At 43.3% G+C, this 23,165-nt stretch overlaps 4 protein-coding genes across 5 annotated transcripts; 3 read left to right on the top strand and 1 right to left on the bottom strand.

Moving 5' to 3' along the window:
- Positions 1-466: 466 nt before the first annotated feature.
- gpr3 (G protein-coupled receptor 3) lies at positions 467-3,895 on the bottom strand. The gene is made up of 2 exons (XM_071499671.1): positions 3,659-3,895; positions 467-2,120 (listed from the first exon to the last, which is right to left on the bottom strand). Exon 2 carries the CDS (start codon positions 2,090-2,092, stop codon positions 1,100-1,102), a length of 993 nt encoding a protein of 330 aa, XP_071355772.1. The 5' UTR covers positions 2,093-2,120; positions 3,659-3,895; the 3' UTR covers positions 467-1,099.
- A 3,278-nt stretch (positions 3,896-7,173) lies between these two features.
- On the top strand, positions 7,174-10,202 carry cd164l2 (CD164 sialomucin-like 2). The gene is made up of 6 exons (XM_071500945.1): positions 7,174-7,425; positions 7,872-7,958; positions 8,209-8,301; positions 8,391-8,432; positions 8,672-8,831; positions 9,089-10,202. The coding sequence occupies exons 1-6, from the start codon at positions 7,347-7,349 to the stop codon at positions 9,102-9,104; spliced, it is 477 nt and encodes a 158-aa protein (XP_071357046.1). The 5' UTR covers positions 7,174-7,346; the 3' UTR covers positions 9,105-10,202.
- Positions 10,203-11,173: 971 nt separating this feature from the next.
- Positions 11,174-19,350, top strand: sytl1 (synaptotagmin-like 1). Its single transcript, XM_071500880.1, has 15 exons — positions 11,174-11,322; positions 12,619-12,745; positions 14,467-14,618; positions 14,719-14,830; positions 14,916-14,973; positions 15,065-15,101; positions 15,184-15,224; positions 15,508-15,624; positions 15,769-15,935; positions 16,123-16,225; positions 16,507-16,668; positions 17,045-17,123; positions 17,230-17,329; positions 17,554-17,759; positions 18,877-19,350. The coding sequence occupies exons 2-15, from the start codon at positions 12,621-12,623 to the stop codon at positions 19,017-19,019; spliced, it is 1,602 nt and encodes a 533-aa protein (XP_071356981.1). The 5' UTR covers positions 11,174-11,322; positions 12,619-12,620; the 3' UTR covers positions 19,020-19,350.
- A 596-nt stretch (positions 19,351-19,946) lies between these two features.
- Positions 19,947-22,774, top strand: LOC139634043 (zinc finger protein 37-like). 2 transcript variants are annotated; one of them, XM_071500273.1, is made up of 3 exons: positions 19,947-20,091; positions 20,401-20,560; positions 21,458-22,542. In XM_071500273.1, exons 1-3 carry the CDS (start codon positions 19,960-19,962, stop codon positions 22,399-22,401), a joined length of 1,236 nt encoding a protein of 411 aa, XP_071356374.1. In that variant the 5' UTR covers positions 19,947-19,959; the 3' UTR covers positions 22,402-22,542. The 2 variants fall into 2 exon arrangements, with proteins under 2 accessions (XP_071356374.1, XP_071356375.1); XM_071500274.1 differs by lacking the exon at positions 19,947-20,091 and having other exon boundaries at positions 20,320-20,560; positions 21,458-22,774.
- The last annotated feature ends 391 nt before the right edge of the window (positions 22,775-23,165 follow it).

Genomic DNA, 23,165 nt, shown 5'->3' with positions numbered 1-23,165 from the left:
GTTGTTTAGATTTGTTTTCTGTGGGAAAGTTTGAATAGCATGTATGCTGTGTTGTGTTAAATAACAAGTTCTCAAGAATGTCAAGCCTCGGCAAGATTTGGCCTAATCCATGACTCATCATCTATCCTCTTTATGTCAGTGTTATACACCTTTTCACAGTGCCCAGTGCTGGGTATGTAGGGAGTGTGAAAACGAATCGACCAGATTCAAAAACTGAGTAGGAGGAGAGAAAAGCCTCTTGCATAATCACTGCATCCTCAGACCAGGGCTGCTTTGTAGTTTTTAAAGGACACAGTGGGTGCGAAAGGATGACAATAACGCTTAACATTGCTTCAGCCACCGAATAATTTAGGATACAGGAATAGAGAGCAGCAGTCTGTGCCTAATTGAGTTAAATAGTGAGAGATGGAGAGAGACAAACGCACTAAAAGCCTTGGCAGCAGTGAAGAAAAGAGCTGACATCATGCAGTAGAAAAAAAGCATATTTTTTATTCATCATTATAAAATATTCATTCATTTCAAAAAAGGTTGTGCAACACGAACATATGGTCAGACCCTTTCAAAGTGCCTTTAACAGCATGTGCAAAATAGAATCTCAAAGATCTAGATCTGTGTTTTCTAGAAATTCAAGTAAATAAAATTGGGCTTTGGCTCTCATATGTCATTACACTGTGATAGGCTTACATTTAAAACCCATCCTTTCTTTCATCTTAAAGTGCAGATGGTCACTAAATCCACTTTTTATGAGTGGGAATATATATATATGTCCCTGTGATTGTTTCATTCTGGGGATCCAGTGGAGCTACAATTAACTGTGGATGAGGCACAAAGTACACACAAGACAGTACGTTTAATCTTTGTGGCAACAGCGGAGCTGTTCCAACATGGCTGTCAGCCAGGACAGTTCAGTACGTTCTGATCTCGCAGAAGGACGTCTTCTCTCGGAAAAGTGCTGCTTGTGTGTGTGGGAGTGTGTGTGAGGCTTCATGTTCTGGATCTGGATGACAGTCAATATAGCTATGTGTGTATCTTGGCACACAAACAGTGATATGTCTAGCATAGATTGTGTGTTGGTTTGAGTCTGGTGACGTTTGGCAGTCTACACATCAACGGGGTAGTGTATGTGTGTGTTGTGTATGTATCTGTGAGGGCAGCAGGCCTGGAGCAGCACCTTGCGAATGTCTTTATTTCTCAGACTGTAGAGTATGGGGTTCAGCAGGGAGCTGCCTGCCGCTGGCACCAAGGTGGCATAGGTGTAAAGAGGAGGGCTTGACGCGTCTCCCAGCAGCCCCCAGAGGGAGAAAGGCATCCAGCAGCCTACAAACACACTGAGGACCAGGACCAACCGTGAGAAGCCCCTCCCACTGCTGTGTTTGCTTGCATATGATTGGTTGGCTGGGAGGAAATGCCTCTGGGTAGCGATGGCGTGGGCGTGCCGTCTTGCCACGCGGCAAATCCCAGCGTACAATTGCAGGGTTACAATGACAACCACCAGGAAGCCACCACACAGCAGTGATAGGTATGTCCGGGTCAGAGGTCGTGCTACAGAACAGGAGCTGGGCTCTCCAAGACAGTGCCATCCCATTGCTGGTCCTGCCCCGATGACACATGCACCTACCCAGACCAGCAGCAGGAGGATGGCAGCTCTGCGACGTGATTGGCCTGAGCCATAGGTGAGGGCGTGGCTCAAAGACAGGTATCTATCCAGAGCGACGCCCATCAGGCTGCAAAGCGAGGCAGTCAGTGATGTCACTAGCAGTCCTGAGGTCAGCAATTCTGACCAATCACTGGGCTCCACACAGAAAAGGAAGAGGAAGTGAAGGATTAGAGCAACGCCTGCCAGGAGATCTGCCAGCCCAAGACTAGCCAGCAGCAAGAAGACAGGGGCTCGTAGAGATGGGGTGGCCAAGATGGTGGTGACAACGATTGCATTCTCACAAGCGATGAGCGTCCCTGAAACACACAGGGCCACTCCCCACACTGTGAGGGGTGGTACCTCATATGGAGATGAGTTATCCAGCTGGTTCACAGGGAAGAAGGGGTCTTCACCTGAGGACTCATCCCAGCCCAGGTCAGAGGTGTTCAGGATCATGGCTGGTCAGCAGTCTCACAAACACAATCTACAAGAGAGAAAAAAGGAAAAACATGTTTGACATTAGCTCTGATGGGTCATTAGTGTATCTCCATTTGTCCATTAAACAGCCTCTCCTTGACCAGAAGCTGTGGTTCGAGAGTGTGAAGCAGCCGGAGGCCGGATGTGGCATCAGGCAGAACAGAGGTCTTAATGGGGTAAGGGAGTATTTAAGATCTCATGCTCTTGTAATCCAATGCAGCTGAGCTATATAAAAGTAGATGAACACTGTTAGTGCATTAAGTGCTATTGGTAATTATCATGTAGTGTGTTTTCTTGCTGCTATCATTTGTGATGTTATATAATCCTGTATTGTTTTTATCCAAAAAAAAAAAAAAGTGTTTGTAAATACTGAGACAGTTGAATAACAGACAGTATTTAGTAATTACACTAAGCCATTTGTTGTATTTATAGCCTAACTAATTTACGGCCTAAACCAATCTTGTCCCGAGATGAAACTTGATTAAAAAGAAATAAAACACATCCAATGGGCTAGAGTGCAGTAAAAATATGCACTACAGAAAACAAAGCAGAAATATAAAGTAATATAAATTACACACACCATTCTAGGCTGAAAAAATACTGAAAAAAAAAAAAAAAAAAGTATGGCTCATAGATATGTTTACTTTTTACTTTTACTTTTAGGCTAATACTAATGGTTTTCAAATGGCAGTGACGTCATCATAGTCTTGCGGGAAGCCACGCAAAGTTTATCAATATGTGGGCTTAATGCATCGCGACAGATACAGAGTTACCAAACCATTAATTCATCATTAGGCCAACATCGATTAAACTGTCACTAACACGTTTTCCTTCAGCGCGTCTCTGCAAATCCACACTTTCATCTCCACTCTTGGTTTCATCCTGCGCGTTTCAGGACCAATCATTGTAAATATCTGAAAACTGCCTCCCACATCAATCATGGGAGCGACCACCTGAGGTTTCACCCTTGATAATGTCCGAACGCGATGTTCAACGCCAGAGATGCTTCACTGTGAAAGCCTGCAGGTTGATGCACCGCGCACCGCCGCATATCAGGAACGAGAAAGCCTCCACAGTTAATTAGACTATAATTGGGCTATTTAAGGAATTCGTCCGTTGCAAGGTTGAGATGCCTGCGCTCTCTGGTGTGTTCTTGTTCTGTACCACATGTCAAAAATGTTCTGCATGTCGACTGAAAGGAAATACCACATCGTAACTGTGATACATTAGTGTTATTTTAAGATTATTTTTGTTTAGCTCAAATAAAGAGAAGGGTTTTTCTCATTTGAGTCACCAGGAGCCCCCCCCCCCCCCCCCCCCCCCCCCCCCTACACACACACACACACACACACACAGCTCAGAGTGAGGAGGTATATCCCACCTCCTTGTGCGGAGGACCCTCTTGTATAATACAATCGCAGGTTCACTGCACCACAGAGGATGTCCCCAACACATGCACGCACACATGATCATGCGCGCCACACACACACACACACACATAGTACATGTACAGTATATCTGCATACATTGGATAATTCATCTCACCTTATCAACACGATTCCGTGATTTCTTTGCAGGAGTTAAACAGATTTACTCTCCCGTAAGATCCGAGCCAAGTGATGCTGTGGTGATGCCGCCCACCGTGATGCTCGGCACCGGTTTAAATAAGGAGGACAGTCCCCGTGTGTGGTGCTCCGTGCCCCGGTCTTCATCAAAGTTGCGCTCCACTCTCGCTCGGCGTGTCTTGCATCTCTGTCCCTCGGTCTCTCCGGAGAGCTTATTGGAGGCAGAATGGATGCTCTTGCGCGCGGACTCATCCACAAGAGAGCTTGTCTGACGTCAGTGACTGGGATCCTCGACCAATCAGGGGCCAGCACTGAGGATGCGGGCAGAGAAAGGGGGGGCAAGTACATGGAGTAATTTCATTCAGAAAAATGCGGCATCTCTGTCGCCCCTCCCACTGCGGTTCACTCTTGCTCTCATTTCTTGTAATAATCGCCGCCAATAGACCCCCCCCCCCCCCCCCCCTCCCCCAACCGACACACACATTTTCTCAATAAGACCCAGGGGGCCTGGTTGAATGAGGGGATATTGTTTAGACATGGGCAGGGCTCAGAGGTGTGGAGCTGTGGGGACGGAGCTCAGGCCTGGCGCTGTCCACGGTGCTGAAACGCATCTGGATGACTCATGGGGAGATGTCCTGCAGGGAAACAGCAATCTGTGTGAAACACACCCAAATGATCGGATAAGGAACACACTGGCTCAAAATATCATAACTACCCCTTGCCATTGCAAAAAACTTGGCAATGACTGCTATTTTTTACATATTATTATTATTATTATTATTATTATTATCATTATTATTATTATTATTAGTGATACTTTTGATGATACTATTGCATTGCATTCGTGTAGCCTATGCACATAGGTGGGCAGAAATAATAGTCTATACATATTAATTTGCAGAAACATCAAAATTGACCAAAGGCTTGAAAAAACACTTCTCTGACACCAATTATTAAAACTGGGCATGATGATCTTTACACATGTGATCTAACAGCCTTAAAATCGTTTAGAAATCTTACAGTGTCTTGGTGTGGGTGGTGAGGGAGGATCTCCTGTACTCAAACAAAACCGGGAATCATATTTATTTTGCTTGTTATGTCATGCATAGATTTGCCTTTCGATCCAAGCATCGGTTCACAGAAACACAAGCCCCTACAGTAACATAACAGTAAACCAAGGGGGAGTCATGGCTTCCCCGGCTTGACAGTGAGATCGTGGGTGCTGCAGAACGGGCAGATCCGCCGTCTACGTGGCCGCGCATATCAATGCGCTAACTCGGGGGAATCTCGTCCTGTTCGAACCATATTAGGACACACATCCTGTCGATAGACCCCTCCTACGTCACAGAGAGGATCTGAAGTGCAACATTCGACAACTTCAAAAACGAAGCCTATAGTGCTGCAGATTTCTCCCTGAAACCTTACTACATGACAGGTTTGGTCATAGCTTACCCCTGCAACATTATTATTTGTAGAGCTTATATTTAAGAGGGATAGCATTGACTAATATCATAGGAAAGCTATATTGAAGGAATATTGTAAGGTATGTAACCTGGGGAAAGTCCAGGTGAGTTCTAAAAGACTATATGCTGATGGATTCGTATGCCCTTGCACTCATGTCTTTATTCAGATATATATGTGTGTGTGTATTCGTACTAACAAATCGTCTGACAAGACTAACAAACAGACTGTAAATTGCAGCATTATCCACTCATTTCTCGCTGGTGTTAAATTGTTGCCTGCAGTGGGAGCATCCGTGGAGGAGGAAATCGTGCTCGACAGAATGCGGAACAACCCTGTGTGTGTGTTTTTTTTTATTTTTATTTCTGTTTTTTTTTTTTCACGCCAACACACATACCAGCCACCCTGTGGATCTGCACAGACAATGTGTGAGAGAGAGCATACATACAGTACGAGATGTGGGAGTACATGAGCCACGTCGGTGTGAGTGGAGGAGGTGGCGATGGTGGGATTCTCTGCATAAAGCTGAAGAGTGTGTCGTGATGCTGGACTCAGTACACATGACTTTGAGGGCTAGGTCCGGGGCATGACTCAGAGCGTTACAAAACACTTTAAACTACATTACTTGTTGTACTGATGCATGTGCTGGAGCACAGCAAGGAGAGGAGGAAGTAACTCTTCTCTAAGTGGGGCATCTTGGACCCCCCCCCCCCCCCTTACTCTACTCCAATTAACACATCATAGCTATCCACCCATTACACACACTTTCAAACATTAATTTACTGAGGAAATTGGGGCTGCTGCTAAATACAATAATATGCATTTGTGCTTGTGTAACAAAACAACCTCAACTCAAGGTCCACTTTTCTGAGCTTTATGCAGCTTGTGGAGAGTATTGCAATAATTATTCAGTACTTTGCTTTATGTATGGACTTCAAAACCTTCTCTGAGTTGTTTGTCAAACACATTTCAATTATATTTGAGAGGATTGACAAGTGACTAGGCAGCACTTCATAACAGTCAGTGACACATTTGAGGTGATAATAGGCTAATGACGCACTGGCTGTCTACTGTACATAGTCACATGGGCTCTGACCATCTCCACCTCCCACACTGACGTCACTCTGTGTTTTAAAACCGTTCATACCTCCCGTATATTTAGAGCTGTCTAAATTGGTTTGGATCATTCCAGACACAATATTAAATGCACAATGTGTAATTTTCTCTCAATCAAAACAATAACAAGAGACTAAGTTTGGTGATGTCGTGAAGTAACATAGGATCACGGGTGTTGCTGTCTTGCCGTCACCACTGCCATCATTGGGATCAGCTTGTCTTAGTTGGGATTCCTTCAGTGTCAGTCGCTCAGGAGGTTTTTACCTCCATATTATCTGCAGAGGTCCCCTTATCTCCAAAACAAATGGCCCTGGTGATTACAAGTAAGAACACTGAATAAAGCAGATTCATTTAAAAAAATGATCCCAGAGGGGCTTGGAGCCGAGCTGCAGCTAACGTTTGCTTGCCTTGTACTCTGATCACTGATGATCCAGACATTTGTGAGGTTCTAACCAGGAGCCAAATTATCTGCTTGTAATGTTGATCTGTCAGTCAGTCCACCACATTGGTCTTAATCTGAACAACTATTGGATAAATGGCCATGAAATCTGGTACAGAGATGTTCATGGTCCCCAGGGGATGGATTGTAAAAACTCCTGACATTTCATCTTCCCTCAGGAGTCCTAAGCCCAGAGTCCTGGATCAAAAACACCCAGTGTCAACATTCGAGTAATGACAGAACAATGTAAAATACTGATAAAGAATACGCCTGATGCAAACACCTGCACTAACTTAAACTTGTGCCATTTGTAAGGATGTTTGTGCGAATGCTGGTGTATGCATGCACTGCCAGCTGAGGTAAACAGGTGTCAATCCATCCAAACTGGTGTGTATTTCAGGAGCACTGAGCTGGGCCAATTGGTTGCCAGGGAACCAAGTTTGGGTGTCGCTCATGTTACACAGACCTCTGTGTCTCCTGTCTTTCTCTCTTTCTCTCCGTGTGCATAGCCAGGAACTGTATCTCTATTTGCAACTATTGGCTACTCTTTTGAGGACTTAAAAAACCCCACATCTAAAAAAAAAAAATCAATTGAAATCACCTAGGTTTCCAGCTGTCTTTCATCAGGTGTTGGTGTGCTGTGGCTGTCAGGATGCAGCAGTGGGTATTGAAGGTCCTTTGCTCCACATTGCTGCTTCTAGCAGGGGTGCCATCTGTATACTCAGGATCAGGTAGGGGTGCAGCCACATGTCTTAAATATTGTCTAACTCTGTGACTGTTTCTGTCTTTCAACCTGTTGTTTTTGTACCTCACTTTGTATCTAGCGTCTCCTTTCCTTGACTCCACCAGAGTTCGATTTGAGTCTTTCCATGACAATTTCTCTCCTCTGAATTTACTGTGACGATGGCTCGTTCTCCAGTATTTAGTACAAACAAGTATTTAGTAACAAGAAGTGAAAGCGTGAGAGGGGATTGAGAATCTACCATCCTTTCTTTGGCCTGACTCCTCTTTTTTGCCCACTCACTTTTGCCTATTCCGACACTGTCCAGACTGGTGGGACGCCTTGCAGTAATAACAATTTTAAAATGTTTCTGTGGGAAGATAATTGTGAAACGGCCAATCAATTGGCATTGATTGACACTTCCAACTGAGTGCCAGTTTTTTTTTCCTCCTACAGATTGTTCTCAAGCTGAGTCATGTGACCTGTGCGTTGGAGACTCCATGCTCAACCTGACGGGCTGTGTCTGGAGGCTTTGTCCAGATGGTGATGTGCCTATATACACACACACACACACACACACGCACACACACACACAAACACACACCACACCTGTGACCTCTGATAGTAATTCAATCATCACAGCTACTGTAACATAAGCTTCCCTGGTTTGTACAAGATAGTTGAATTATTTAGTATGCTAAGAACGCACATATGACACAGACAAACACACACACACACACACACACACACACACACACACACACACTGAAACGTTTGTTCTTCTCTGTCTCAGGTAATGATACAGGCCTGTGTGTGACTGATGAGGGCGACTCAGCAGACAACACCATGAATTGTAGCTGGACTAGAGTGTCTGAATTGTGCACAGGTAGAAAACAATTCCCTCTGAAAGTGACACAAATCATTTCTCTGCAACCTCAGTGACTTCTCATCTCTTCTGCATGTTTCATTTTCCAGTTGTGGAGAATGCGGCTGAGAGAGGCAGTGAAGGTGACTCAGGTAAATTGTATCAGCTCTACTCTGCTCCCCTCTCCCCTTCCTCTTGCGTCAGACATTTATTATAGCTGAGTAAAATGTTCCCCGGTGGCACTCACTTAGTCATTTCCACCAGTAAAAATCTCCATCAGTGCTTTCTCTGAAAGGACCCGACTCGCTCCTCTTTTTCTACCCTACCTTGCTTTCCCGTAATTTCACCCATTAGACCCATTAATCCATTAAATTCTGTCCCTCCCCTCCAGGTAATGACAGTAACACCAGCTCATCCCCAGAGTTCTCCCAGGCCAAGTTTGACATGTCCAGTTTCATCGGTGGCATCATACTGGTGCTGTGTCTGCAGGCAGGTGGCTTCCTCGCCATGCGCTTCCTCAAATCCAAAGAGCAGAGCAGCTATGACCCCATGTGAGTTTGTGCATGTAGGTGTTAGAGAACGGAGAATTTAGCGTGTCTGCATCATTTTGAGTATGTGCATGCAAATATGCCTGTGTCACTGTGTGAAGTGATGGTGAGTTGGTGCAACAGCAGTCTCTAGTGGCAGGAGTGACCTACAGCACCCCAGTGTACAAGGCGACTCACCTTCAACATCCCTCTAGATTGTATTTTGATTCCGATCACTTACCCCATCTGTCCATATCAAAATCCTGTCTGTCTGCACACAGAGAGCAGCCACAATGAAGGCAAGATGTGTGAAGGACAAGCAGATGAGGGTGGAGGACAGCTGAGCAGTGACTCATCGACTTGTGACGACAAGATTTTTTTTTCTTTTTCTTGTCATTTTTGGTTTGGTCCCCATGTAGCCCTGGGGGTTGGGCGTGTTTATAAGAGGATACTTTTTTCAGATTACTGCATTGTGAAACAAGTGTGAATGTGTCCACTGTGTATAGCACCATATTTCCATTTCAGAGACTGTACAATCAGACAAGTGAGAAACAAAAAGGCTCTGATTGTTTCAGTGACTTATCTTTGTCAATAAAACCCTACATAAATGAGTTAGTTATATTAGTTAATAAAAAGTTTATCCTCTTGCAAACAACAGGCAACTGGCTGTATCAAATGAGCTGTTTCAACTGTGTAAACAGTACAGTGCAGTTATGTGAAAGGGTGATATAATCCCATGTAGACAGAAGGTCAGACAAGGTCATTACTGGCATTTTGAACTTTTTTCAAGAACACTAAAATAGACCAAAATGAGACTGGGTTTGATTCTGTATCTAGGAGTATTTCTGTATGTCATGTGGAGTTGTGAAACGTCCTAGTGTTTTATTGAAACCAAAATTAGAGTATATATGTATCTTATTATTATTTTACATATCAATTTGTGGTGTGTGCAATTGTTTATCTGGGGACCCCAAATGAACCATCTTGAGGACCACTGAAGGTCCCTAGACCCCTCTTTTGGGACCAGAGAAAATGACACTAAACTAAGGCTTATCAGAAGTGGTAGACCTTTAAACTTCATGAAGACCTCCAATATGGCTCTAGCACTTCACTTTGACTTGTGTGTTTTTGTTTTGAATGGTCAATAGCTTGGAGTCTTCTCTTACAGGTTCACCTTCATGGAGGGGATTTCAGTTTTGATTGCTCACATTTATATGAGATACATATCAGCTTTAACCCTTTAATAATCGTTCAAAGAGATGTGATGTGACCCTGTTTACTCGTGTTAATACTGGTGAGGTGGGCTATTGTGAAATGTTTGGATTTTTTTTGTGATGTCATCTGAATTAAAAATGTTTAATAAGGTTAGCAGTCTGAATAAACAAATAATAAATACCTGTGTGTTTGTGTGTGTGTGTGTGTGTGTGTGTTATGTCTGCTTTCCTGCATGCCAATGAGAAGCTGGTAACAGCTAGTCACTGTAAGAAATTGTACAGTATGTGCTGAGTGCGTATTTGCCCATACCAGCAGAGTGAGTTAACAGATTTGACTGGGTGCGACCGGAGACATGTGCAGATAAGAATCACCCACTGATCCTTCGATATGTGGGTGTCAGTATGGATCCCACCATGCAGCAAGAGCACAGCGCTTGATGGAGGCCCTTAGGGGAGCAGCAGGACGGCTGGTTGGATGCACCAGTCGCTGTCTGAGCCAGAACCTACAGGCTTGAATAAGCCCACACAAAACAGCTTCCCAACTGGGCAGACTGTGGCTGTCATCCAAGTCTGTTGACAAAAGACAGGACTGAATACAGGTCTTTTTATCACTCTGAAATCACCCTCCCCCTACACAAATACACACTCATTTCCAGTGGGAGAAAGGGAAAATCCAGCACACACACATCACCACAAGTCCACACTAAAGTTGAGGCTGGCTTCATGTGCTGCCGGCAATTCTCTCCCCTGCTTTAAAGCTGTGTTTGTATTTGTGTGCATGCGTGTGTACAGTGTAGTGGGTGCAGCAGTGGGTACAGCAGCAGCAGCAGCAGCAGCAGCAGCAGCAGCCTCAGTGTGTAGCCAAGTGTGTGTTTAGCAGGTGTGGACAGCCATAAGGATGAAAGTTACATCCCACCTCCACCCTGCAATTGCTGGTAGAACATCCGTGTGTGTGTGTGAGTCATATCACACAGTCAGACAAACACACCGCATCACACACACACACACACACACACACACACACACACACACACACACATGCACACACAGCCATCCTCTGTAGCTGTAGCCTACTTTCTGTTTGTTTCCGCCCGACGCTCGGCTCCCAGCTGAGTGCGGCCCCTGTGAGCGCTGACTCTGGAGGGCGTGTTCAGTCCGTTTACTCAGCACACAGACGTAGACACACACACACACTCACACACACACACACACACGGACACACACACACATATCCACCGCACTCAGAACAACTTTTCACCAAACTTTTTCACAGATGGAACTGGCGGAAGCTGTTAAGTAAGGTAACGCAGTTTTGACTCGGCTTTTATGTTTCTCTCTCTCTCTCTCTCTCTCTGTGTGTGTGTGTGTGTGTGTGTACTTTTAATGTGTGTTTGACGGAAGAGTTTCACCTTTGAGCCAAAAGCGGAAAAAAAGTGGCGACAGGTGTCCTCTCTCTCGCACTGTGCATGATGAGGGAAGGGCCGCTCGGGCTGATTCTCCCTCCAGGAAGACAAATGATAACGACCAGGCTTTCTGCATAACCTTTCAGAAATATAAATACTACAGTCGTCTCATTTTATTCAAGAAAAGAACAGCAACTGATAAATAGATTTAAGCAGAAATGGCCGTGTAGATTATTTTCTACACTATGTCACCTACTTCTCACTACACTGTTGTTATTTTCTTTGTTGGTTTAGGTGTCAGGTTGTGGGAACGGTAGCGCTTTCCTGAAATCGTATCCTGTTAGCGAAACTCTTATTGCGCATGCGTGAGGCACTCAACGGTAACTAGCCTTGAGGCAGTGGACACACATAAATAGACACAAGACATAACAATATTATACTGTACCGTTGCACGTTGTTTTTTGCCTGGAGAAGTTTGCTTGAAGTTTTTTTTTTTTTTTTTTTTTTTTTTAGAGATTATGGATTTAGAGATGATGGATTTAAAATGACAGCAACAAATTATTATTTTTTTTAAGTCTTTTGTAGTGAGTTCCAGGTGGATGGTGCAAAGGAGCCAAAAACAGCTCCTCTAAGTTCGGTATATAAACTCCGGGGACTTGGATGAAACTTTTTTTCTGACATTTTTTAATCTTCTCTTGCTTCCTGTGGGCAAACTGGACTTTGACCTCTTCAGGCCTTGAAATATATTTAAATGAAAAATGTGACTTGAGAAGAAAATCATTTCTTGGTGGAACAACTCACAATTCACTGACATATGCAGCATGTGATGGGGGTCTCAAATAGACAGTGCTTCATTTTAAGGGGTCATAAGACAAAAAGGTTGGGGGGCATTGCTTTTGCAAGCCAAAAATATACCACTTAATATACTGCACCACATAATGTCCTCTGAATGAGTCAAAGCCAAAAAGATTCTATGAGTTCCTATGAGTTCCTGCAACAATAACAATATCAAACCACTTGGTTTAGGCCCTGATATTTTTAAAAATGTATTATAATGAAATCATCAGGTAAAGCATGTTTATTTTACACACTGTCACGATGTTAAACAGTACCTTTAGGACACAAGAGTAATTAGAGATTATTAGTTTCCATCTGTTTGTTTGAGTATTGTCTTCATGTGTTCTTCTATCTTAGGGATGGACAGGGAGCGGGTTGACTCTTCTCTTGACCTGAGCCACCTCACGGACCAGGAGCAGTCCATCATCCTCCAGGTCGTACAACGTGACCTGGAGTTGCGTCGTTGTGATGAAGGACGTGTAAAGTGAGAGGCGATTGTTTATCTTTCTAGGGGCCAGTTCTAGTAATGACAGTACCCAGTAATGAACATTGACAAACAAAGGAGTGGCAAATTAATGGGGAAAAAAAGGAAAATGCCTGTAAGCGCTGGACCATTACGAGCTTCCAGAACAGCTTCAGGTCTTATACAAGTCTCTGGGGTGTTGAACGTTGGTTTTTAAAAAGGTATTCCCTCATTTGATGTTTTAAGGATGGTGAAGGAGAGCACTGGAGTCTAAAATCTCCCCTAGGGTGTCAATTGGGTTGACATCTGGCAACTGTGAAGGCTACAGTATATGATTCGCATCATTTTCCTGTTTATCAAACCATTCAGAGACTCACTGTGCATTGCGGATGGGGGCATTGTCCTCCTGGAAGTGACCACTCTCATCAGGATAAAGGTGATCACTAAAAGAGGACACATCACGGTCAAGTCAGAGAGCATGATAGGAAGTTTAGTGCATCATTGTATCATGCAGTACACCTGGAAGGAAGCATCTGCATTTGTTACGTTTCTCCACTTGCTCGCCTCCATGTTGTAGTCTCAAGTTGAAAAAATGTCAGTTTTTTGTCTTTTGGTTAACTGGACCTTAGTGGGTCAAATAACTGTGCGCTGCTCTCCAGGTTTTGAGTCTTATCCTGGTTTTAATCTTATTCAGGATTCATTCATTTACATGGTACACGAGAAGTCTGGTTACTCATATCCCAGTGTACATGTTCATAACAATATCCAGGTTCCTGATCATCTGGCAGCAGATGTGTCTTGATCCCTCAACATCTGGTCTCAGCCACTTATTTCTGAGGAGGAGCACAGTTTTGTTTCTGGCTGTCTGTTACATTTGCCACGCAGTGGGATTTAGCTTCTGTATCATCAATAATGGAAAACGAGAGTGACAAGGCAATCTGCTCGTGTTTTTTGTTTTACTAAGTACTACAGAACTTGAGTTGCTAATGCCCCTATGCAAGGTTGAGGAGTACTCCAGGCAGCATATCCAAGTTCCTCAAAACCAGGATACAATGTTTACATGTGGAATATATAACTGGGATATTCCAAAGACCCGGTCACAACTATACATATAAACACTCTCCATATTGGCAAACTGGCAAACTCAAGTTATTTTGCTGTTTTATGCCAACTATTGAAATAATATGTGTCTACAGAGCAGCTCCTGCATTTGAGAAATGTTTGCCCAGTTCAAAATGTTGTTGACAAATGACCTCATGGTTGGGGAGCCCCACGGTGCCTCAAAGTCTAATAGTCAAAATAGCTATTATCTCCTGTTTGTGATGCTTGTCGTGATTAACCTTTTAAGTAGGCCCTCAGCTAATGGCTATTTTTTATTACTTTAGTTTATTCATTTCTCTTTTTTATGTATTTGAGGAGCTAAAACCAGAGAATGAACAGTTGATTAGTTCATTTTTTAATTGATTAATCATCTAAATGTTTCAGTTCTGCTGTCAGGTGGGTGAATGTGTCAAAAAGAGAACTGTATAAAACGCCTTGTTGTTAATGTGCATGTGAATATGGCAAAGTCAAATTTTGACTTTTTCAATTGTTAGAAAAAATGACAGGTCTTTTACATGCTGACTATGTCCTGTGATACCAGTGACTGTAAACACTTGTGTTTAGTTTCTGACGTCAGCTGACTTGAAGACAGGAGGTTGTGATTCTTTGGTGTTTAACTCGGCCCTGTGTCAACGCTGCAGGACCCTTGAGGAGTCGGAGACAGACCCGGCACGTCTGCGCTTCCTGTCTGGGGCATGGTTCAGCGAGGAGCGTAGCAAACGCCATCGCAATCGGATGTCGAGCTGCGACCTGGTCCATGCCACCATACGCCACAGGAAGACAAAGAGCAGAGGTCAGTTTTCATTTAATGCGATACTACTGTCACTGCCCTGTTTTCCTGTTGTAATAGGGATATCCCAATGATGGGTCTGTGGTTGTTGCCATGGTAACAGATGTGCCCCTGGCTGGACTGTTTAATGGAGAGAGAGAAGAAACCTTGCACGATGACACCTCTCCTGAGGCAGAGGGAAGACTGACGGACAACAAGGAAGAGGAGAATGGAGGGTTAGTGAGGGCAGAGAAAAATCATATCACTTGTTGCGAGATTTGTGTGAAACTGCATTTCCCCTCTCTTATTTTTTGTTTTCAGGAGTAAAGGAGGTTTGAAACCTACACCCACACCCAGAGCAAAAAGTCCAGTAGCACAGGTCCGTGTGTACATGCATGTTTCTCATTTCCATGCATGAAACTGTTGTCTAAATAATCATCCAGATGCTAATAAACCATCTTCAATTCCAGCATCTCCAGCATAGAAACAGTTCCCTGTCATCCAAAGGTAAGAAAGTTTCTACCTCAGTGCCTCTGTGCATATCTAGCTACCTCTTTGTACTAATATTACCTCATCATTCTGCTCATAGAGTGTGAAAGGAGAAGTAATGGCCACTCAGAGGAACCTGAGGTGATTATAAAACACACCCACATTCACAGATTATCAAGACTAATGGTTTAGATAAACACTGCTTTCAGCTGGCTACTTTCTTTTACACTTTCTATTCAAACACTCCACCAACACAGAATCTATATTTTTCATGATCTAAATGTATAAATCAGTCACACATTTTCCAGTGGTGGGGTATAATAGAGTAGCTAAAGGAAAAGGTAACAGCTGATAGATGATCACTAGTGATGTTGTATCTGAGAATTGTGTGTGTGTGTGTGTGTGTGTGTGTGTGTGTGTCTAGGATGACTTTGACTGTCACAATGGAGACACTGACTCTATGAGCAGCAGCCTGACAGAGGCAGACCCAGCTTCTCTGAAAACCAGCAGCTCCACCAGCAGCCTTCATTCAGGCTACACGGTACACTGACACGCACTGACACACACACTCGCATACGTGCATGCATACACTCACATCTCATTAATTGGCTATCCAGTAACGCAAGATGACTCAGCTCGGGACAATGACGTAGGTGCTGATCTTTGTTCTGCGTGTGTGTTGTAGCTCAGTGGAAGCATGATGAGTCTGTTCAGCTCGGGAGATTTTGGACTGGTGGAGGTGAGGGGCCGTATCCGGTTCTCATTGGTTTACGAGACCCAGAAGGAGGAGCTGCAAGTCAAAGTGTATTGCTGTGAGGACATCGCTTCAGCACGGAAGAACCGCTCTGACCCGTAAGTGACAGCGTGTGTGTGTGTGTGTGTGTGTGTGTGTGTGTGTGTGTGTGTGTGTGTGTGTGTCCCGTAAGTGACAGTGTGTGTGTGTGTGTTTGTGTGTGTGTGTGCATCTGAATGTGCATATTGCAGCAATGTGACATAAAAAAACAGTCATACAATGTCTATGTTTGTGCGTGTGTCACAGATATGTTAAAACCTATCTCTTGCCGGACAAGTCGAGTCAAAGTAAGAAGAAAACTTCAGTGAAGAAGAAGACACTCAGCCCAGTCTATGATCAGACACTCCGAGTGAGACACTCTCTCATTTACATATTACATAAAGTGACAGCTTTCACAGAAATCTCCCATCTGCCATTTTTCCTGCAGCTTTACTCCATGTATCCTGCAGCATGCACTGCAGTCACTCATTTCTCTAGTTTTGAAGATGTCCTTTCAAAAAATAGTCAAATCTTGTAGCTTATTTCTCCATTGACCATATTCCTCCATAAATGTAAGGTCCCATAATATTTTTGCCATGTCTTTGCACCCTGTTACATGTTAACTGTCTGATTCTGATTATATACCCTCAGTATAAAGTTAGAATTGGGGAGCTGCGGAGTCGGACCTTGAACCTGTCAGTGTGGCATTCTGAGCCCCTTGGGAGGAATGTGTTCTTGGGTGAGGTGGAGGTGGCTCTGGGCCTCTGGGACTGGACCTGCACTCAGCCACTGTGGCAGGACCTGCAGCCACGGGTATGGAACAGATATGAATGACTTGCATGCAAATACACACTCGTGTAGTCACATAGATTAGCATGTGTATTTGAATATTCCCAGACTAATATTTACCAAAACACCACAGTGCCCGCATCTACATTTGTTTAATATCTGAGTGTCTGTGTAACAGCAGTATTGGCAGATTTGTTGAAGACACAGAATACAGGGAGGAGTGTCTCTTGTGTCTGGGAGAGCTGAAGGGAGAGGAAGACATGCTGTGAATATCAACTAAGGTTTTATGTAACCTTAATCTTTTCCTGCTTCCACTCTTCTGCTTCCCTCCTCCTTGCGTTTTCCTTCTTTTTGTCTTTTCCTCTGCTTCTATTTTCTACTTCTTCACCCCACATCACAGGTTCATTTGAGTCCAGACTCTATCAGCAGTCGTGGGACCATCATGCTCTCTATTAAGTTCATCCCAGAGGGATTTGAGGGTGAACAAAACACACACATCATGGATGCACATTATGTCCTACCTCAATATCATTATCACATGATGACTCTCATTTTCTGTGTGTTTGTGTGTGTGTGTGTGTTAAGGTAGTGGTCTGCCACTGACAGGAGAGCTTCACATCTGGCTTCGGGAAGCTCAAGGTCTCCTGTCCAACAAAGGAGGCGCTATAGACTCATTTGTTAGAAGGTGTGTCAGCTCTGCATCATGTTTTCTGATATTTTTAGTCATCTCTAGTAGTCTGAGGAAGCCCATCCCCTAAATGCAGCCTTAAAACACACTCAAGTTAGTGCACGCCCCCACATACTGTAGAACAATGACCAAAAAATATGTGGATGTTCAAATGAATCCTGGTTGGATCTGAATTTAACTCACAATCATTCATTATCATATCATACTTTAAACCCCACAAGCTACATACTCCCAGATGCTAGTAGACAGAGTGGCCAGAAGACGCGGGTGGTGAAGCGCTCCATTAGCCCAACCTACAACCACACCATGGTGTATGATGGCTTCCACACCAGCGACCTGAGAGAGGCCTGCGCTGAGCTGACTGTCTGGCAACGCGAAGGGTTAAAGACACATGTCTTAGGAGGGATTCGTCTGAGCTATGGAACTGGTGAGAGTCTCTGCACTGAATGATTTAACACTATTCTTTCTATTCACGTTAAAAAGAAGAGCCTGTTTCCAGTACTTAGTTCTTATCAAGGGCATAGAGAAAGAGGTACAAACAGACAGTCATCTTCACCAAGGCTTCACATTCTGACATATTCTTGATTTATTTATTTATTTATTTATTTTTTTTGGAAATGTCATATTCAGTATAAGCTGTGGTTTCTTGTTTGTGTTACAAAAAATACCTGATTTTACCTGCATAAATATAAAATGCATGACATCATGTACAGCTTAGTACTTTTCCCAGGAGCCCACAGGTGTGCTGAAGAGCATACTATACTGAACAGTAGGAACCTCATTTTCAGAACGCTGAAAGACGAAAAAAGTGCTTGTACTACAACGAGCTTTTATCAATAACTTGCCTGTCTTTGTGTTTTGCTGCCAACATTATGTTGCTGCAACAGTGAAAAATGGTAAGACTGGTCACTGGCAGAAGCTCCTTCCTGTTTCGGTGGAAGCCCATTGGGACAGATAATATTGTACACAAGTTAGGAAGGAAACAAACGCTCCTGTTTTTACTTTGGTCTGAAAGTAGCCTTCCAAGCTTCATTTACAGAGGTGTTTAGCAGTGGTATGGTGACAGTATTTTTTGTCCAGTGCTTCACGTTGCGCTGTATTTCATTCTGTCGGCATTTCAGGCATTTCATACAGTCATGCTATCGGAGCGAACTCATTTCTAGTTGACGTCTGGTGCACTGCTGAATATCCCGGGTGGGGTTGTAACCCTAACCCTAGACCATAGGATGGGGTAACTGGTGTCACTAGTGAACCTGTATGTGTGAGTAATGAGGAAGCAATTATAATTTCAGTAAATTTAGTTGTGAAGTAGTTCATCTCAGTATTGATAGTGTTGTTATGCTCATAGCTGTACTTGATAAGGAGTGTGCAGCACTGAAGATCAAATCGCTGACCTCAGCCTCATCTTAGGTCTCATTGTGGGTTTCCTGAAGGAAGATGATGTCAGTAGATTGGTGTGTGTGGGGGTTGCAGCAGGATGTCTACGGTAATGTCTTTGACATAAACAATGAATAATGTATTGTTCTTGTGTTTTTTAATGGCAGGTCAGAGTTATGGTGAGGCTGTCAGCTGGATGGACTCCACAGAGGAGGAGGTCGCTGTGTGGACCTCCATGATTGAAAACCCAAACCACTGGATTGACACAACACTACCAATCAGAACTAACCTCACCTCCCGGTCTGAGTGACTCAGACACACTTCATGCACAAATGCACTTGTGTGCACATTCAAATAATGGCTGGACTGAAAAAACACTCAGCATATAAGCACATTTAACCTCTCTGTCACAATGATACACACATTCACTGTTTATTTCTGTTGTTAATATATACAAACACACAAGGGGGACTCAGTAGTGGTGCAATATTGTGAATTAATGGCGTTGATCAGAAATATTTAGTTCTGAAACCAAATCTGTCTGCTTTTCAAATGTTTTATTTGTATGGTTTGGCTTCAGTCTGTGTCTTATCTGACATTTGTGATCCGTTGTAGTTTATTAATTAAATATCAAACCTGAACTGATGTAGCGTTCTGATTTATTTACTGATCTATTTATTTACGTCAAGGAGACAATTTTTAGAATTTATTAACACACAAATAGACTTGTTTACATTATTTCAAGTTATGCGTCAGCCCTTTCGATTATTTTTGGGTTTGTCAGTAAAATAGGCCAATCGCTCTCACCAAGCAGAACACATATTCTCATTATTTAGATTTTTAGGTAACATTGCTGTAATTTGATAGATGGAAAAAGTCCCCAGTTACATGCATTCAGCTTTCGCTTGTGTTGGATTAGCATCTGACTACCACCTTGTGGTTAGACTTTGTACCTATTCTTCTGACTTTTCTGGCAAGAGGGAACACTGAAGGATAAGGTCAAGAGCACAAGAAGAGAGGACAGTGTTGTGTAATTTGTCCTCACTTTTTTCATCAAAACAAACTGTTAAAAATCAAGTAACCATCTTCCCTTTTATACCTCAAACGACAGTGGAGGAGAGCATTTATCATATAACCCAACCTCCTGTCCAGCAGATGGCAATCTCAACACTCTTGTTGCAAGATGAACTATCACCGGAAGTGGAGTTACCTGGCTTTCAAAATGAAGTCTCAATAAGGGTATATACTGTATGTATTGTGTCTTAATCCGTGTAATTCATGCATCTCTTAAAATGCAAGGTCATATCAGTTGCATCTTTTTTGCTGACGTGACAAACAAACACGGGAGCTCCAGTTCTATTCATGTGCTGTGTTTATTCAAGGTAATACCCATTCAAAATTATTTGAGATGCTCTGAATGCACAATATGATTGAGTCTTGAGTCATTTTGGAAATATCTGTATGTTCTATCATGGGTGCTAATAGCCTCAAGGGGGAGAAAAAAACGAATGAATGGACAAATTAGCAGTCGCTTATTTTTACCAGTTAAGTTTTGTGTACCTGTACTTTTATTTTGAAGGTTGTAGCCGGATATAATAATCTTGTATTTCTAGCCTGCTCGGCAAGCCGACACCTATGGACTGTGGGCTGCAGGTGAGAGTTGACAGGTGTCTAAAATGTCTCGTATGCAGCTGCTGAGGCAGTTCATCGGTGAGCGGCTGAGTGCGGCGGCAGAGGAGATCTTTACCGCGGTGCAGAGGACGATAACAGAGTGCGAAGAGGATGCTGCCCGGTCCGCAGGAGAAAACGACCAACATGGACTTAAACAAGAAGCGCCGTTACATAGCGAAGGTTTGTTTTGCGTTGGCTCCTTACTGGTGCTTTAGCCTTGAAGTTTACAATAAAAAAAGAAAATTGAGGGTGCTCATTCCTCTCCTTGAGGCTATGGGCTAGCTTGCTCTAGGCTACATCAGCCGTTACTAACATAACACACCAAACTGTCAGCGGTGGGCATTGTGGGTAATGTAGGCGTCATGTTTCAAGAAGGGGGGGAGGGGGCATGCAAAGGATAAAAAGACAATATTTAGGTCTGCTATATCAATTTAAGGCCAGATCAGTGTGGTGTCTAAAAATTAAACTCTTGGGTCTTTTTGGTCTTTTATCAAAACATACTGATCAAGCCAATGTTCTCTGTACATTGTCTCCACTGTAGTGGTTTGACTTGTGTTAAAAGTTGCTCATTGCCATGTGTGTGTGGAGCAGTGTGAGGGCAGATGTAGTTGAAAACCCTTTATCTAAGCCAAACCAGCAGACATGAAGAGACCCAACGGACCACATAAAGACTTGTGTATCAATCAAATGTCAATATTGAGACTGAATTATTAGGCTAGTATCCCTACAGTTTGAAGGGATTATGATTGCCCTCCATGGCTGTTCAGTTTCCTTAAGCAGATCTCTAAAAGTAAAGATTCCTTAAAGAAAAAATTCCTGACCTTAAAAGCTGTATCCAGAGTCACACTGTAATGGTATACTGTCCAAAGCTACTGAAACCCCATGGTCCCTGATCCCGTCCTGCTCTGAGACTCCTGATAGCAGCTCCCTTGGGTGTGTTTCCAAAGGTGTCCATGCTGCTGCCAGCGTCTGATTAGCCAAATACTCTCTCATCTTAAATGAAGGTAAACTGTTATCTATGTATAAAAACTGGGCAAACTGAGTTTAAGCAAATTTCTCACCTTTTCCTCTTAACAGACCCACTGCAGGTCTTTGTCTGTGCACATGAGCAGAAACACTCTGGGGAGGAGTGGAGTCCTGAGAGCTGCCACGACAGCCCTACTGCTGGCTATAAGGACTGTGGCCTACTGGTCCCGGAGCCTCCAGAAATCAAACAGGAACAGCAAGAGCCATGGATCAGTCCAGGGAGACAACAGCTATTGGATATGGAGGACTCTGAAGCCAGCATTTTAAAAACAACTTCCACTTGCATGAGGAGTTGCGTTTACTCAGACGTGAGTGAGTTGCAAACTCATGACACAGGGAATGAAGACAGAAAGCCTGCACCTAGCTCCTCAGCGGACCACAGAAAGGTTGAGGGAAACTCTCTGTCAAGTGGTGAATGTTGGTCTTTTTTGCCAGATTGTTCTGTAACTCTAAATAACATGGGGCCACAGTTGAGTTTAGAAACACTGACAGGCTCCAGAATCAGTAAAAACATGAAAGTCCACACAGGGGAGACCCAGCTGACTGAAAGTTCTGAACCACATAGCCCAACTCCACCAAATAAAGAGACAAAGAAAACAAACAAATCCTACTGCTGTCGTTTCTGTGGCAAAGAATTCAGCCACAGTGCACATCTAGCTGCACACACTCAGATCCACACCGGGGAGAAACTGTTCAGCTGTGAAGTGTGTGGCAAAGAGTTTCGACACGGCAACAGCGTGACTGTGCACATGAGGATTCACACAGAGGAGAAGCCTTACCGTTGCAGGACTTGTGGGAAGGAGTTCCGTCATGTGGGAAACTTGAACGTACACATGAGAATCCATACAGGCGAGAAACCGTACAGCTGCAAAGTGTGCGGAAAAAAGTTCAGTCGGAACAATTTGATGACAAAACACATGGCTGTACATATGGGCGACATGAGTTCAAGCATGAGGAGTGTGTTAAGAAGAGGTTCTGTTGGCCTGACGTCATGAGATCTGAGCACTGCTGTGATAAGATATCCAATTTTTTTTGTTTTTTTTAAAAAAGATAATCTGCCCTTAAAATGTTTGTAGATTAAAGATTAAAAGCACATGATAGGTTACAGTTAAAGTAATGATTCAATTTAATACCTTTTTGTAAGTCAGTTATTGTAAATAGATTAAGGGTTTGCACAAAATTATCTTTCCATATGTACAACCCCGACATTTAATACATTTTAGTTGGTAAATGTATTTCAGCGCATAGTGTACTTTCACTTCATCTGACTGGTGATGCAGAGGTTTCAACTGCTTAAATGTTATCCTAAGTGCCTGGTTCCTGTAGCTGATTAGACCTTGTTAATAAATTCTTCAACTCTATATTTAATTTTGCTTCTGAATGTAGTTTATATTCTGTGTCCTGGCATTGCTGACCCCGCCATGTTTTCCCTCGCAAATCAGTAGCTCAGTCAAACACACATTGTTGACCTGTGCTTCACATTATAAAAAGGTGAATGATCATCACTTCATACAGTGAAGAGATTGCTTGAAAGGTTTGAGAATAACAGTGAAAAGAGGAAATTGCAATGGTAGAATCAAAACCACTAGGAGTGAGTACAGAAAGAGGAAATAAATGAGGTTTTTTTTTATTTGAGATGAAGAAGAAAGCACAGGCATATACAGAAGGGTTTCCTCCCTGGTTGAATTCTAGCGTGCACTCGATTTGTATTGGTCATTTTAAAACTAAATATGTGTATTTTCAGCATCATCAAGCCATC

Source organism: Trachinotus anak, unplaced genomic scaffold (genome assembly GCF_046630095.1).
Source record: "Trachinotus anak isolate AG129_WGS33_773 ecotype Australia unplaced genomic scaffold, CSIRO_AGI_Tana_v1 ptg000016l, whole genome shotgun sequence".
Taxonomy (NCBI): domain Eukaryota; kingdom Metazoa; phylum Chordata; class Actinopteri; order Carangiformes; family Carangidae; genus Trachinotus; species Trachinotus anak.
Note: the sequence above shows the minus strand (reverse complement) of the source record. Positions and strands in the feature narration are given on the sequence as shown.